The following is an 18058-nucleotide window of genomic DNA, read 5'->3' on the forward strand; positions in this document are numbered from 1 at the left end:
CGAAATAAGAAAATTCATTCGTTCATTCTAGCATTGGATTCCTTGGTTGCAGAATACAGCGGTACCTCGGGTTACAGACGCTTCAGGTTACATACGCTTCAGGTTACAGACTCCGCTAACCCAGAAATAGTGCTTTCAGGTTAAGAACTTTGCTTCAGGATGAGAACATAAATCGTACTCCGGCAGCGTGGCGACAGCAGGAGGCCCCATTAGCTAAAGTGGTGCTTCAGGTTAAGAACAGTTTCAGGTTAAGTACGGACCTCCGGAACAAATTAAGTACTTAACCCGAGGTAAAGGTAAAGGTAAAGGAACCGCTGACCATTAGGTCCAGTCGTGACCGACTCTGGGGTTGTGGCGCTCATCTTGCTTTATAGGCAGAGGGAGCCGGCGTACAGCTTCCAGGTCATGTGGCCAGCAGGACTAAGCCGTTTTTGGCGAACCAGAGCAGCGCACGGAAATGCCGTTTACCTTCCCGCCGGAGTGGTACCTATTTATCTACTTGCACTTTGACATGCTTTCGAACTGCTAGGTTGGCAGGAGCAGGGACCGAGCAACCGGAGCTCATCCCGTCGCAGGGATTTGAACCGCCAACCTTCTGATTGGCAAGTCCTATGCTCTGTGGTTTAACCCACAGTGCCACCTGCATCCCATAGGTACCACTGTATTAAAACTCACCTGTCTGCTAGCGCAAGAGCCTTGGCGGGCAGAAGATGTTGGGTATAGTCCCACATAAGTGCGACGGGCCTCCGTCTTCACGGACGACATGCAAGATGCATAAGCAGCCACAACTTACCTCTCTCGCACTGGGGCCCTGTGAATCCATACACGCAAGCGCAGCGATTTGGCCCAATGCATCGACCTCCGTTCTGGCAGCCACTTTCGCAGACAGCTGTGCGGGGAGCAGAGAGAGAGAGAGAGAGAGAAAAAAGACGGAGTTTGAATTGGCCAGGAATCAAGTCGATCTCTCCAGGAAATGCCGTGGTACGGTGGGGAATCGGGAGCCCAGCCAACATCTCCGCTCCTCCTTTCTGCCGCTCGGGACATTCGAAGAGCCAAAAGCGATGGGAGGCTGTTTCGGAGGGGCGGGAAGTCATCCAAATGGGGTAAAATCCTGCATGAGACGCGGAGAGCCTTGCCTGAGAGGCAGGGTCTTCGGGGGGCTTAAAGGAGACATGGTGAAGCGTTCCAGAGGCCATGTCTGACCCCAACGCCAAGCAAGTTGTCAGCAATAGGTACCGTATTTTTTGCCCTAGAAGACTCACTTTTTTCCTCCTTAAAAGTAAGGGGAAATGTGTTTGCGTCTTATGGAACGAATGCAGGCTGCGCAACTATCCCAGAAGCCAGAACAGCAAGAGGGATTGCTGCTTTCACTGCACAGCGATCCCTCTTGCTGTTCTGGCTTCTGAGATTCAGAATATTTCTTTTCTTGTTTTCCTCCTCCAAAAACTAGGTACACCTTGTGGTCTGGTGCGCCTTATAGAGCGAAAAATACGGTAATATCAATCATCTGAAGAGCGGAGACGGTCTGGCTTTCCTTTCCCAGAGTGGCGCTACGGTAGGAAAAGGGATTTAAACCGTTCCGCTCAGTCCAGCGCTGTGATGTGATGTGATGAGGAGAAAAATGCCCACCTTCCCCCCCCATTTATTTTTATAACACAAATAAAAAACACAAACAGAAAAGACAAACAAATTCTTGTCATATCCTTATTTTTCTAAACATTGTTAAGTGACCTTCCACAAGTCCCACCTATCTGATTTCCATTTTACTTCACCTTTAGCAGTTTAAAAAGGTAAAGGGGTAAAGGGACCCCTGACCATTAGGTCCAGTCGTGACCAACTCTGGGGTTGCGGCGCTCATCTTGCTTTATTGGCCGAGGGAGCCGGCGTACAGCTTCCGGGTCATGTGGCCAGCAGGACTAAGCCACTTCTGGCGCACGGAAACGCCATTTACCTTCCCGCCGGAGTGGTACCTATTTATCTACTTGTGCTTTGAGGTGCTTTCGAACTGCTAGGTTGGCAGGAGCAGGGACCGAGCAACGGGAGCTCACCCCGTGGCGGGGATTCGAACCACCGACCTTCTGATTGGCAAGTCCTAGTCTCTGTGGTTTAACCCACAGCGCCACCAGCCTCCTCTTTAGCAGTTTACATATATCATAATTTCTAACCATCTCCCCCCTCCACTTACTTCAACCATAAAAACTTCACCTTTTATCACATAAAATACACTGTCTTCTACTTCTCACCCTACTGCCTATATCCACTTCCAAAGCAATTCTAAGATTTAAATATTAACGTATTTTTTCAAATATTCCTTAAACTTCTTCCAACCTAAAAATGCCCACCTTTTGGTCATCTGCATTGGCTGTTCAAGGGGCTGGGAGGGGGGGTCTGTGTGCGAGTTAGAGAACCGTAGAACTGTAGAATCGGAAAGTTGGAAAGGGACCCCGCGGGTCATCTAGTCCAACCCCCCTGTAATGCAGGAATCTCAGGTAAAGCATCCATGGCAGATCTGCTTAAAAACCTCCTGACAATCTGCCTTCACACGGGAGTTGCAGTGGCCACCTTTTGGTGGCCTTGTGTATTGCACCGTGTCGACAGCCTTACGTTTCTATGTATATAGGAAGGAAAGGCACAGGGAATCGGGAGAATTTCCAAGTGCGTTTCTCCTGGTTTATGCATTTTCGGCACACAAAATCAGAAAGTTCTTCCTGTTGTTGAGTCTGAATCTCCTGCCTTATCTTTTGACTCTGTTGGTTCGTCTCCCATCTTCCCCAACCACGGGATATGCTAGCAAGGTCTGGCGTTGGCTCCCCCTGCCATAGCTGTCAACTTTTCCCTTTTCTTGCGAGGAATCCTATTCGGAATAAGGGAATTTCCCTTTTAAAAAAGGGAAACATTGACAGCTATGCCCCTGGGCGGTTAAGTCCACCCAAAGGCGACTATGGGGTTGCGGCGCTCATCTCGCTTTCAGGCTGAGGGAGCTGGCGTTTGTCTGCAGACAGCTTTCCGGGTCATGTGGCCAGCGGGACTAAAACGCTTCTGGCGCAACGGGACATCATGACGGAAACCAGAGCACACAGAAATGCCATTTACCTTCCCGCTGGAGTGGTGCCTATTTATCTACTTGCGCTGGTGTGCTTTCGAACTGCTAGGTTGGCAGGAGCTGGGACAGAGCAACGGGAGCTCACCCCGTCGCAGTGAATCGAACCACTGACCTTTTGATCGGTAAGACCAAGGGCATAGGTAGGCAAACTAAGGCCTGGGGGCCGGATCCAGCCCAATCGCCTTCTAAATCTCAGCTCAGGGCTTGCTCTTTTGCCTTTTTCCATGCTCACAGCATGCACGCCCCAGTACTCACGCTGGCCGCAGTATGTCCCAGTGTATCCCTTCTGGCACAGACAAGCTTCTTCGTTGCAGCTGCCGCCATTCATACATCTCACGTTGCAGGACTGAACTGGGGGAGGAAGAAGGAGACAGGTTTATGGAGGCAGCCTAGGAGCAGAAGGAGAATGGAGAGATGCAACGGCGGAGAGTTTAACGGTGAAGCTAATAATATCCGCGACCAGAAAGAAGAGGAATATCAAGAAGAATGGAAGAAATTTAAAGACTATTTGAATATTGTAATATTAAAGATTTGTAACTACAGTGGTACCTCGGGTTACATACGCTTCAGGTTACAGACTCCACTAACCCAGAAATAGTGCTTCAGGTTAAGCACTTTGCTTCAGGATGAGAACAGCGCAAGGCCCCATTAGCTAAAGTGGTGCTTCAGGTTAAGAACAGTTTCAGGTTAAGAACGGACCTCCGGAATGAATTAAGTACTTAACCCGAGGTACCACTGTACTTGAAAGAATTAATTAGGCTGAGGATTAAATCAGGACTAAATAAATAAATAAGAAACAATACCATAAGGAAAGTTAGGAAATATGATTGTGACAGGATGATTGTTCTAAGAAATTACGATATTGGAAACTGCTACATTCAATTACAAAGAAATTCAGATGGAAGAGATTAGAGGAAGTCAAGTAATATGTTTATGAAGTTGGATTTTAATTAATTAAGCTTTGTTGTATTTATGTATGTGGTAGTATTATGCGGGGTTGGTACTTCTTTGGTTTTTCTTTTCTTTTCTTTCTTTTTTCTCATTATTGTTTTTTCTTTTTCGGTTATGTTAAAGTTATGTTTTTATATAAACTTAATAAATATTATTGGGAGGGGGGAGAGAAAAACTGCCCCAGTTGTTTCCACACCTGACAATAATTTCCCCACTGATACAACACAGCAGAGAAGACCTTTGTGTCCCCTAATAAAGGTAAAGGGACCCCTGACCATTAGGTCCAGTCGTGACCGACTCTGGGGTTGTGGCGCTCATCTCGTTTTATTGGCCAAGGGAGCCGGCGTACAGCTTCCAGGTCATGTGGCCAGCAGGACTAAGCCGCTTCTGGCGAACCAGAGCAGCGCACGGAAACACCATTTACCTTCCTGCCGGAGTGGTACCTATTTATCTACTTGCACTTTGACGTGCTTTCGAACTGCTAGGTTGGCAGGAGCTAGGACCGAGCAACGGGAGCTCACCCTGTCGTGGGGATTCGAACCGCTGACCTTCTGATCGGCAGGTCCTAGGCTCTGTGGTTTAACCCACAGTGCCACCCACATCCTTTTGTGTCCCTTACTGCTTTCCAAAAAGCTTTGAACCTCTCCAAAGTTCAGCCATAGGAAACCGACATCCACTTTGCTCTCTCCATCTGGCCTCACACCCTGTTGTGGAGGCAGCCCCACCCCCCCCCCAAAAAATAAATGCCTTGTGAAATCTTAAACTCCCCCCCCGCCTCCCTCCCCCAGCGACCCCCCAGGGACCACCGGAATGCAGGCAATGTAGCCCCTTTCCCAACACCCCTCCCCAAGCCTGAATTCCTGACATAGCTGAGGAGATTGCTAACATCTGGGGTCTCCATCACAGTGAAATTGAGAGCAGAAGGGGCTTCATGTATATTAAGGTGGTAATGTATAGAAGTGAAAGCTGGACCATAAAGAATGCTGATCGCCGAAGAATGGATGCTTTTGAATTCTGGTGCTGGAGGAGACTCTTGAGAGTCCCATGGACTGCAAGAAGATCAAACCTCTCCATTCGGAAGGAAATCAGCCCTGAGTGCTCACTGGAAGGACAGAATCCTGAAGCTGAGGCTCCAAGACTTTGGCCACCTCCTGAGAAGAGAAGACTCCCTGGAAAAGACCCTGATGTTGGGAAAGATGGAGGGCACAAGGAGAAGGGGACGACAGAGGACGAGATGGTGGGACAGTGTTCTCGAAGCTACCAGCATGAGTTTGACCAAACTGCGGGAGGCAGTGGAAGACAGGAGGGCCTGGCGTGCTCTGGTCCAGGGGGTCACCAAGAGTCGGACACGACTAAACGACTAAACAACAACATATTAAGGTGGGGGGGAGCTGCTGTAAAAAGCGCATTGCACCCAAAAAAAAAAAAGAGGGTTTTGCGGTCGTGAGCCGTTAAAGGCTTTATAGGTCAGAACCAACACTTTGAATTGGGCCCGGAAACTAAACGGCCTCGGTCCAGTATACCTGAAGGAGCGTCTCCACCGCCATCATTCTGCCCGGACGCTGAGGTCCAGCGCCGAGGGCCTTCTGGCGGTTCCCTCCCTGCAAGAAGTGAGGTTACAGGGAACCAGGCAGAGGGCCTTCTCGGTGGTGGCGCCCGCCCTGTGGAACGCCCTCCCACCAGATGTCAAAGAGAAAAACAACTACCAGACTTTTAGAAGACATTGGAAGGAAGCCTTTTTCAGGGAAGCTTTTAATGTTTAACAGACTATTGTATTTTAATATTTTGTTGGAAGCCGCCCAGGGTGGCTGGAGAATACAGGGGTACCTCGCGGTTAAGTACTTAATTCATTTCGGAGGCCCATTCTTAACCTGAAACTGTTCTTAACCTGAAGCACCACTTTAGCTAGTGGGGCCTCCCGCTGCCGCCGCACTGTCGGAGCACGATTTCTGCTCTCATCCTGAAGCAAAGTTCTTAACGCAAGGTACTATTTCTGGGTTAGCGGAGTCTGTAACCTGAAGCGTCTGTAACCTGAAGCATATGTAACCCGAGGTACCACTGTAATAAATTATTATTATTATTATTATTATTATTATTATTATTATTATTAGCAAGTGAGGTCAGACCAGGATCAGTGCAATATATTCAAACCATCTTGCTGCCTGGTGTGTGACACAGCCGCTAAATTCTGCAGCGCCTGAAGTTTCCAAACCATCTTCAGAAGCAGCCCTACGTAGAACGCATTGCAGTAATCTAACCTTCAGGTTACCAGAGCATAGACCACAGTAGTTAGGCTATCCCTGTCCAGATAGGGGCGTGGCTTCTAGGGGCCTGGGCAAAAGTGGGTGGAGCAACAGGCAACGGCGCTTATTCTTCTCCGACAGGTTACATCCCAACCGTGCAAAGGCAGGGGGTTTCTGCGCCCAGTCGCCCACCTCGCACACATGCGCATCTCACACGAAGTCCCCCTTTCTCCTCACCTCCTCCGGAGCCGCAGTTTGGAGACAGCTGCCCATTGGAACAGGTGCACATATTGGGTCGGGAACAGAACCCATCTCCGCAGGAGTTCCGGCAAATGGCTGTTGGGGGAAAGGGGGGAGAGAAAGAGAAAAGGAGTTTAAAGGCCATGTCCTTTCATCCCTACCCTAACGTTCCTCCAATGAGGCTCTCTTCCTCTCCATTCTGGCCTCACAACCACCCTGTGAGGTGAGCTGGCCTGGGAGCTCACAAGGTCACCAGGGCTGAATTTAGGTTTGATGAGGCCCTAAGCCACTGAAGGCAAGGGACGCGGGTGGCGCTGTGGGTTAAACCACAGAGCCTAGGACTTGCCGATCAGAAGGTCGGCGGTTCAAATCCCCTGATGGGGTGAGCTCCCGTTGTTCGGTCCCTGCTCCTGCCAACCTAGCAGTTCGAAAGCACGTCAAAGTGCAAGTAGATCAATAGGTACCGCTCCGGCAGGAAGGTAAACAGTGTTTCCGTGCGCTGCTCTGGTTCGCCAGAAGCGGCTTAGTCATGCTGGCCACATGACCTGGAAGCTATACGCCGGCTCCCTCGGCCAGTAAAGCGAGATGAGCACCGCAACCCCAGAGTCGGTCACGACTGGACCTAATGGTCAGAGGTCCCTTTACCTTCAGTAGGGACGCGGGTGGCGCTGTGGTCTAAACCACGGAGCCTAGGGCTTGCTGAACAGAAGGTTGGCGGTTCGAATCCCCACAATGACGGGGTAAGCTCCCATTGCTCGGTCCCAGCTCCTGCCAACCTAGCAGTTCGAAAGCATGTCAAAGTGCAAGTAGATAAATAGGTACCACTCTGGTGGGAAGGCAAACGGTGTTTCCGTGCACTGCTCTGGTTCGCCATAAGCGGCTTCGTCCTGCTGGCCACATGACCTGGAAGCTATACGCCGGCTCCCTCGGCCAGTAAAGCGAGATGAGCGCCGCAACCCCAGAGTCGGTCACGACTGGACCTAATGGTCAGGGGTCCCTTTACCTTTACCTTTAAGCCACTGAAGGTAATGGGGCCCTTTCTATGTCCAGCTGTCCTTTGCCAGCAACAAATTGCCGCTGTTGAATATATGCTACATGGTAAATTATGGAGCTAATAGGTATCTCAAGCCATTTGCACATGTTGCCGTGCAACCAGTCCATGCAGAATGTAGCCACCCTATATATAAAGGTAAAGGGACCCCTGACCATTAGGTCTGGTCCCGGACGACTCTGAGGTTGTGGCGCTCATCTCAGTTTACTGGCCAAGGGAGCCGGCATACAGCTTCCGGGTCATGTGGCCAGCATGACCAAGCCTCTTCTGGCACCCAGAGCAGCGCACGGAAACGCCATTTACCTTCCCGCCGGAGCGGTACCTATTTATCTACTTGCACTTTGATGTGCTTTCGAACTGCTAGCTTGGCAGGAGCAGGGACTGAGCAACGGGAGCTCACCTCGCCATTGCAGGGATTCGAACCGCCGACCTTCTGATCGGCAAGTCCTAGGCTCTGTGGTTTAACCCACAGCGCCACCCGCGTCCCCCCAGCACTCCTAGGAAACTACAATTTCCAGAACTCACTGGGTGGAGCTGCGACTGTTTAAAAGGCCATAATGCTGTGTTAAGTGGGAGCTATACCAGGCTTGCAAACCAATTGTTAAACTTCTTTATAATTTAGCCCTGGAAGGAGCTTTCAAGCAGCTGAAACAAAAGAGCTCTTGCAAAACCAACTTTTCTGGTTGTGTAATTTGAGGATCTTCATGGGGGGCGGGGACAAATCTAGATGGAGCTTTCCATTTGTTTGAGTGCTTGTTTTGATCCCAAGGACAGCTCACACTTGTAGGTAGAAACATCAAACTGAAACGTTTCACCCCAATAAAGCAAAGCCGTGAAAACGGCAATTTTAAGACCATTTCATGCCCCAGAGTTAACGCTGCTTGTGCAAAACCAACTTAATATGGAACATTTTAGAAAGCAGAGGTATAAGGTAAAGGTAAAGGGACCCCTGACCATTAGGTCCAGTCGTGTCTGACTCTGGGGTTGCGCCGTTTACCTTCCCGCTGGAGCAGTACCTATTTATCTACTTGCACTTTGATGTGCTTTCGAACTGCTAGGTTGGCAGGAGCTGGGACTGAGCAATGGGAGCTCACCCTGTCGTGGGGATTCGAACCGCTGACCTTCTGATCGGCAAGTCCTAGGCTCTGTGGTTTAACCCACAGCGCCACCCATGTCCCGCAGAGGTATATAAGCCCTTTAAAATATAAGAAAGAAACTGTAAACCAGCTCAGATCCCCAGCTAGACTGAATCAAATGGGTTATCGCGAAAGCCAAAGAGGTACGGGCTGAGTCTATAGAGCAGCAGTCCCCAACCTGTGGCCCATGGGCCGGAAGCAGCCCACAGAGGCCATTTAACCAGCCCACAAGCCACCCCCTAACTGAGATGCCTGCTTGGCAAGTCCACGCATACTGCGCTAAATTGGCGCGGCGCGGCGCAGGCGGGGACTCTCTTCCGCAGCTCTGGAAATCACTTCTGCGCATGCCCAGATGCCGGAAATTGCTTCTGCACTGGTTAATTAATTAATGTACTAGTTCCCACCAGGGAGACATAACCCTGGCTCATACTCACGGACAACGCACTGGTTCCCACCAGGGAAACATAAACCTGGCTCATATGGACAACATACTGGTTCCCACAGGGGAGACATAACCCTGGCTCATACTAACGGACAGTGCACTGGATCCCACCGGGGAGACATAACCCTGGCTCATACTCATGGGCAATGCACTGGTTCCCACCGGGGAGACATAACCCTGGCTCATACTCATGGACAACGCACTGGTCCCCACAGGGGAGACATAACCCTGGCTCATACTCATTGAACAGTGTACTGGATCCCACCAGCGAGATATAACCCTGGCTCATACTCACAGACATTGCACTGTTTCCCACCAGGGAGACATAACCCTGGCTCATACTCATGGACAACGCACTGGTTCCCACCAGGGAGACTTAACCCTGGCTCATACTCACAGACATTGCACTGTTTCCCACCAGGGAGACATAAACCTGGCTCATACTCATGGACAATGCACTGGATCCCACCAGGGAGACATAACCCTGGCTCATACTCACAGACATTGCCCTGGTTCACACCGGGGAGACATAACCCTGGCTCATACTCATGGACAATACAGTGGTTCCCACAGGGGAGACATAACCGTGGCCAATACTCATGGACAACGCACTGGTTCCCACAGGGGAGACATAAACCTGGCTCATACTCACAGACAATGCACTGGTTCCCACCAGGGAGATATAACCCTGGCTCATACTCATGGACAATGCACTGGATCCCACCAGGGAGACTTAACCCTGGCTCATACTCATGGGCAATGCACTGGTTCCCACCGGGGAGACATAACCCTGGCTCATACTCATGGACAACGCACTGGTCCCCACAGGGGAGACATAACCCTGGCTCATACTCATTGAACAGTGTACTGGATCCCACCAGCGAGATATAACCCTGGCTCATACTCACAGACATTGCACTGTTTCCCACCAGGGAGACATAACCCTGGCTCATACTCATGGACAACGCACTGGTTCCCACCAGGGAGACTTAACCCTGGCTCATACTCACAGACATTGCACTGTTTCCCACCAGGGAGACATAAACCTGGCTCATACTCATGGACAATGCACTGGATCCCACCAGGGAGACATAACCCTGGCTCATACTCACAGACATTGCCCTGGTTCACACCGGGGAGACATAACCCTGGCTCATACTCATGGACAATACAGTGGTTCCCACAGGGGAGACATAACCGTGGCCAATACTCATGGACAACGCACTGGTTCCCACAGGGGAGACATAAACCTGGCTCATACTCACAGACAATGCACTGGTTCCCACCAGGGAGATATAACCCTGGCTCATACTCATGGACAATGCACTGGATCCCACCAGGGAGACTTAACCCTGGCTCATACTCACAGACATTGCCCTGGTTCACACCGGGGAGACATAACCCTGGCTCATACTCATGGACAATACAGTGGTTCCCACAGGGGAGACATAACCGTGGCCAATACTCATGGACAACGCACTGGTTCCCACAGGGGAGACATAAACCTGGCTCATACTCACAGACAATGCACTGGTTCCCACCAGGGAGATATAACCCTGGCTCATACTCATGGACAATGCACTGGATCCCACCAGGGAGACTTAACCCTGGCTCATACTCATGGGCAATGCACTGGTTCCCACCGGGGAGACATAACCCTGGCTCATACTCATGGACAACGCACTGGTCCCCACAGGGGAGACATAACCCTGGCTCATACTCATTGAACAGTGTACTGGATCCCACCAGCGAGATATAACCCTGGCTCATACTCACAGACATTGCACTGTTTCCCACCAGGGAGACATAACCCTGGCTCATACTCATGGACAACGCACTGGTTCCCACCAGGGAGACTTAACCCTGGCTCATACTCACAGACATTGCACTGTTTCCCACCAGGGAGACATAAACCTGGCTCATACTCATGGACAATGCACTGGATCCCACCAGGGAGACATAACCCTGGCTCATACTCACAGACATTGCCCTGGTTCACACCGGGGAGACATAACCCTGGCTCATACTCATGGACAATACAGTGGTTCCCACAGGGGAGACATAACCGTGGCCAATACTCATGGACAACGCACTGGTTCCCACAGGGGAGACATAAACCTGGCTCATACTCACAGACAATGCACTGGTTCCCACCAGGGAGATATAACCCTGGCTCATACTCATGGACAATGCACTGGATCCCACCAGGGAGACTTAACCCTGGCTCATACTCACAGACATTGCCCTGGTTCACACCGGGGAGACATAACCCTGGCTCATACTCATGGACAATACAGTGGTTCCCACAGGGGAGACATAACCGTGGCCAATACTCATGGACAACGCACTGGTTCCCACAGGGGAGACATAAACCTGGCTCATACTCACAGACAATGCACTGGTCCCCACAGGGGAGACATAACCCTGGCTCATACTCATTGAACAGTGTACTGGATCCCACCAGCGAGATATAACCCTGGCTCATACTCACAGACATTGCACTGTTTCCCACCAGGGAGACATAACCCTGGCTCATACTCATGGACAACGCACTGGTTCCCACCAGGGAGACTTAACCCTGGCTCATACTCACAGACATTGCCCTGGTTCACACCGGGGAGACATAACCCTGGCTCATACTCATGGACAATACAGTGGTTCCCACAGGGGAGACATAACCGTGGCCAATACTCATGGACAACGCACTGGTTCCCACAGGGGAGACATAAACCTGGCTCATACTCACAGACAATGCACTGGTTCCCACCAGGGAGATATAACCCTGGCTCATACTCATGGACAATGCACTGGATCCCACCAGGGAGACTTAACCCTGGCTCATACTCATGGGCAATGCACTGGTTCCCACCGGGGAGACATAACCCTGGCTCATACTCATGGACAACGCACTGGTCCCCACAGGGGAGACATAACCCTGGCTCATACTCATTGAACAGTGTACTGGATCCCACCAGCGAGATATAACCCTGGCTCATACTCACAGACATTGCACTGTTTCCCACCAGGGAGACATAACCCTGGCTCATACTCATGGACAACGCACTGGTTCCCACCAGGGAGACTTAACCCTGGCTCATACTCACAGACATTGCACTGTTTCCCACCAGGGAGACATAAACCTGGCTCATACTCATGGACAATGCACTGGATCCCACCAGGGAGACATAACCCTGGCTCATACTCACAGACATTGCCCTGGTTCACACCGGGGAGACATAACCCTGGCTCATACTCATGGACAATACAGTGGTTCCCACAGGGGAGACATAACCGTGGCCAATACTCATGGACAACGCACTGGTTCCCACAGGGGAGACATAAACCTGGCTCATACTCACAGACAATGCACTGGTTCCCACCAGGGAGATATAACCCTGGCTCATACTCATGGACAATGCACTGGATCCCACCAGGGAGACTTAACCCTGGCTCATACTCACAGACATTGCCCTGGTTCACACCGGGGAGACATAACCCTGGCTCATACTCATGGACAATACAGTGGTTCCCACAGGGGAGACATAACCGTGGCCAATACTCATGGACAACGCACTGGTTCCCACAGGGGAGACATAAACCTGGCTCATACTCACAGACAATGCACTGGTTCCCACCAGGGAGATATAACCCTGGCTCATACTCATGGACAATGCACTGGATCCCACCAGGGAGACTTAACCCTGGCTCATACTCATGGGCAATGCACTGGTTCCCACCGGGGAGACATAACCCTGGCTCATACTCATGGACAACGCACTGGTCCCCACAGGGGAGACATAACCCTGGCTCATACTCATTGAACAGTGTACTGGATCCCACCAGCGAGATATAACCCTGGCTCATACTCACAGACATTGCACTGTTTCCCACCAGGGAGACCTAACCCTGGCTCATACTCATGGACAACGCACTGGTTCCCACCAGGGAGACTTAACCCTGGCTCATACTCACAGACATTGCACTGTTTCCCACCAGGGAGACATAAACCTGGCTCATACTCATGGACAATGCACTGGATCCCACCAGGGAGACATAACCCTGGCTCATACTCACAGACATTGCCCTGGTTCACACCGGGGAGACATAACCCTGGCTCATACTCATGGACAATACAGTGGTTCCCACAGGGGAGACATAACCGTGGCCAATACTCATGGACAACGCACTGGTTCCCACAGGGGAGACATAAACCTGGCTCATACTCACAGACAATGCACTGGTTCCCACCAGGGAGATATAACCCTGGCTCATACTCATGGACAATGCACTGGATCCCACCAGGGAGACTTAACCCTGGCTCATACTCACAGACATTGCCCTGGTTCACACCGGGGAGACATAACCCTGGCTCATACTCATGGACAATACAGTGGTTCCCACAGGGGAGACATAACCGTGGCCAATACTCATGGACAACGCACTGGTTCCCACAGGGGAGACATAAACCTGGCTCATACTCACAGACAATGCACTGGTTCCCACCAGGGAGATATAACCCTGGCTCATACTCATGGACAATGCACTGGATCCCACCAGGGAGACTTAACCCTGGCTCATACTCATGGGCAATGCACTGGTTCCCACCGGGGAGACATAACCCTGGCTCATACTCATGGACAACGCACTGGTCCCCACAGGGGAGACATAACCCTGGCTCATACTCATTGAACAGTGTACTGGATCCCACCAGCGAGATATAACCCTGGCTCATACTCACAGACATTGCACTGTTTCCCACCAGGGAGACATAACCCTGGCTCATACTCATGGACAACGCACTGGTTCCCACCAGGGAGACTTAACCCTGGCTCATACTCACAGACATTGCACTGTTTCCCACCAGGGAGACATAAACCTGGCTCATACTCATGGACAATGCACTGGATCCCACCAGGGAGACATAACCCTGGCTCATACTCACAGACATTGCCCTGGTTCACACCGGGGAGACATAACCCTGGCTCATACTCATGGACAATACAGTGGTTCCCACAGGGGAGACATAACCGTGGCCAATACTCATGGACAACGCACTGGTTCCCACAGGGGAGACATAAACCTGGCTCATACTCACAGACAATGCACTGGTTCCCACCAGGGAGATATAACCCTGGCTCATACTCATGGACAATGCACTGGTTCCCACCGGGGAGATATAACCCTGGCTCATACTCATGGACAATGCACTGGTCCCCACAGGGGAGACATAACCCTGGCTCATACTCAGACATTGCACTGTTTCCCACCAGGGACACATAACCCTGGCTCATACTCATGGACAATGCACTGGATCCCACCAGGGAGACATAACCCTGGCTCATACTCATGGACAACGCACTGGTTCCCACAGGGGAGACATAACCCTGGTTCATACTCACGGACAATGCACTGGGAGACATAACCCTGGCTCATACTTATGGACAATGCACTGGTTCCCACTGGGAAGACATAACCCTGGCTCATATTCACAGACAATGCACTGGGAGACATAACCCTGGCTCATACTCACGGACAATGCACTGGTTCCCACCGGGGAGACATAACCCTGGCTCATGCTCACGGACAATGCACTGGGAGACATAACCCTGGCTCATGCTCACGGACAATGCACTGGGAGACATAACCCTGGCTCATACTCACGGACAATGCACTGGATCCCACCAGGGAGACATAACCCTGGCTCATACTCATGGACAACGCACTGGTTCCCACAGGGGAGACATAACCCTGGTTCATACTCACGGACAATGCACTGGGAGACATAACCCTGGCTCATGCTCACGGACAATGCACTGGGAGACATAACCCTGGCTCATGCTCACGGACAATGCACTGGGAGACATAACCCTGGCTCATACTCATGGACAATGCACTGGATCCCACCAGGGAGACATAACCCTGGCTCATACTCATGGACAACGCACTGGTTCCCACAGGGGAGACATAACCCTGGTTCATACTCACGGACAATGCACTGGGAGACATAACCCTGGCTCATACTTATGGACAATGCACTGGTTCCCACTGGGAAGACATAACCCTGGCTCATATTCACAGACAATGCACTGGGAGACATAACCCTGGCTCATACTCACGGACAATGCACTGGTTCCCACCGGGGAGACATAACCCTGGCTCATACTCACGGACAATGCACTGGTTCCCACCGGGGAGGGTCTTCCATCCTGGGCAGCAGTACGAGTGGAACCGGGATCCGCAGACGTTGGGCCTGAAAGTCAACGAGAGAGTCACAAGCTGAACGTTTGCTCCCTGCTTGCAACGGCCAACAAACCTGTAGATGGGGCAGATTGCGGCGTTTACCTGGATGCTCCCTGTCTCTGGGGTTGTTTGGAGCAACTGCAAAACACCTGAAACTCCCTGACGCTGAGTGAGACCATCGTCCACTTTAGCATCGCTTACACTGATCGGCAAGAGCTCTTTGGAGTCTCAAGGCAGAGTGTGGGCTTTCCCAAACTTGCAGCTGAGATCCTTATGGAGCTGGATTCATGCTGAGGCTGTTCTGATTGGCAGTGACTTCCTGGGATTTCAGGCAAAGGCAATTTCCGACTCTGACCTGGAGATCGGACCCTAGGACCTGTTGCATGCCATTGAACCCATTGCCAGGGATTGGTCAGCTGTGATTTGTGGCATTGCAGTGGGTTGGACTGGATGACCATGGGCTCCCTTCCATTCTATGAGCAACAGAAGAACTTAAAGATTATAGCAGCACTGTTGAAACATCAGAGAGGGAATCCAGGGTTCAGCAGAGGGAGAGAAATAAAAACAGAATGGGGGTGGGAAGTCAACAAAAACAATGGTTTTACTATGTATTGAAACGTATGTGTTAATTTATTTGTTTTTGAAAAGTTAAAAAAGATGATAAGAAATAAGTGTGAATTTCGGGAAGACAGAATCATAAAACCGTAGAGTCGGAAGGGGACCCAGAGGTCATCTAATCCAACCCCCTGCAATGCAAGAAAGCTCAACTCAAGCACCCACGGCAAATGGCCATCCAAACGTCTGCTTTGAAACCTCCAAGGCAGTCCGCCACATCCCAAGGGAGACCGTTCCACTGTCGAACAGCTCTCACTGTCAGAAAGTTCTTCCTGATGTTGAGTTTCCTGTCACTTGAAGCCACGGGTTCGAGTCCTGCCCTTCCAGAGCAGGAGAAAACAAGCTCGCTGCATCCTCTATGTGAGAGTCCTTTAGATGTTTGAAGATGGCTCTCATATCTCCTCTTTTCCAGGCCGAACATACCCATCTCCTTCCATCTTTCCTGCCAGGCCTTCAGATGCAATTGGAATCAAATTCCTCTTGCATCCCTAGCTGTGATCGTCTGACTTAGCTCACGATGCTGTGCAGACTCCCCTGACAGCAAGGCCCCCCACTGCCCGCATTTACCTGGGAGTAAACCTCCTTGAGAGGGACGTGGGTGGCGCTGTGGGTTAAACCACAGAGCCTCGGACTTGCCGATCAGAAGGTTGGCAGTTCAAATCCCTGAGACGGGGTGAGCTCCCGCTGCTTGGTCCCTGCTCCTGCCCACCTAGCAGTTGGAAAGCACATCAAAGTGCAAGTAGACAAATAGGTACCACTCCAGAGGGAAGGTAAACGGCGTTTCCGTGCGCTGCTCTGGTTCACCAGAAGCGGCTTAGTCCTGCTGGCCACATGACCCGGAAGCTGTACGCCGGCTCCCTCGGCCAATAAAGCGAGATGAGGGCTGCAACCCCAGAGTCGGCCACGACTGGACCTAATGGTCAGGGGTCCCTTTACTTTTTTAAACCTCCTCGAACTCAACGTGGATTAACCTCCAAGCCAAGAAAAAGCCTGGGAACGAGTCATTGCACAGCAGCACGACCCTGGAAAAGCTTGCCGCGGAGTGAGCAGCGCCAGTTCCAGCGAGGCTTCATCCCAAGATGTGTGTGGGCTGGACCTCAGCCTCAGACATACCTTTGCTCAGAGTTCTTGTATCAATACATCTGCTATATGTTTACATTATGGGATGGAGGTGGGGGTTGGGGGGGGGTTCTCTCTCACAAACACGCACATCCAAGAACGACTGAACATGCTTATAGAGAAGGACTAACGGATGCAAAGCCATTGCTTTGACGTTTATCAAATGAATACGAGCTATGTGATTTATGTAAAAGTGTAGAATTGTAGAGTTGGAAGGGACACCAGCGGTCATCTAGTCCAACCCCTGCAATGCCAGAATCTCAGCTAAAGCATCCATGACAGATGGCTTGTAAACCTCTGCTTAAAAACCTACAAGGAAGCAGAATTCATCAAAACACGGGCCGCAGCAGTAGCTGAAATAAATAGTCTTTTTTGACACCCGTGATTTGTTAGCCCCCGAAATGGAAAACCAAAGAGGTCCCAGCCAAAAAATTTGCACTAATGGAATACGTGCAGCTTGCAGATTTAACATATGGAACAAGAGAACGAGAAGGACGTATGTTTAAAAAAAGACTGGAGAATGTTTACTGATTATATGGGTGAAAATGGTGCACATTTCAAAACGCTTGTAGCATTAAGATAAATTCAACAGTGCACATAAGTTTTGATGGATGTAACAATGGAACACAGAATGGTTTAGTTTATTTAAAATATGCAGGGATGGATGGTATGCAAAAGGAAGTACGAAAGAGAAGAAGGGAAGTCATTGATTTAAGGTTGTTTAAATGAAATATATGGGACGTGGGTGGCGCTGTGGATTAAACCACAGAGCCCAGGACTTGCCGATCAGAAGGTCGGCGGTTCGAATCCCCGCAATGGCGGGGTGAGCTCCCATTGTTCGGTCCCAGCTCCTGCCAACCTAGCAGTTCGAAAGCACGTCAAAGTGCAAGTAGATAAATAGGTACCACTCCGGTGGGA

The 18058-nt window shown here is 50.8% G+C and overlaps 1 protein-coding gene across 3 annotated transcripts in view; it reads right to left on the bottom strand.

The window, feature by feature from the left end:
- The window catches only part of FBN3 (fibrillin 3), a 150278-nt gene that overhangs the window by 115679 nt on the left and 16541 nt on the right, over positions 1 to 18058 (bottom strand). Inside the window, exons 3-6 of one of the 3 annotated variants that reach the window (XM_082206194.1) lie at positions 15334 to 15416; positions 6535 to 6633; positions 3359 to 3454; positions 794 to 889 (exon numbers count right to left, since the gene is read on the bottom strand). In XM_082206194.1, the coding sequence (XP_082062320.1) occupies positions 794 to 889; positions 3359 to 3454; positions 6535 to 6633; positions 15334 to 15416 (374 nt within the window). Of the gene's footprint in view, positions 1 to 793; positions 890 to 3358; positions 3455 to 6534; positions 6634 to 14565; positions 14574 to 14696; positions 14719 to 15333; positions 15417 to 18058 lie in introns of those variants that run through there. The other 2 variants (XM_082206195.1, XM_082206196.1) reach the window with 2 other exon arrangements.

The sequence above is a fragment of the Podarcis vaucheri genome (genome assembly GCF_965113315.1).
Source record: "Podarcis vaucheri genome assembly, chromosome: 18".
NCBI lineage: Eukaryota > Metazoa > Chordata > Lepidosauria > Squamata > Lacertidae > Podarcis > Podarcis vaucheri.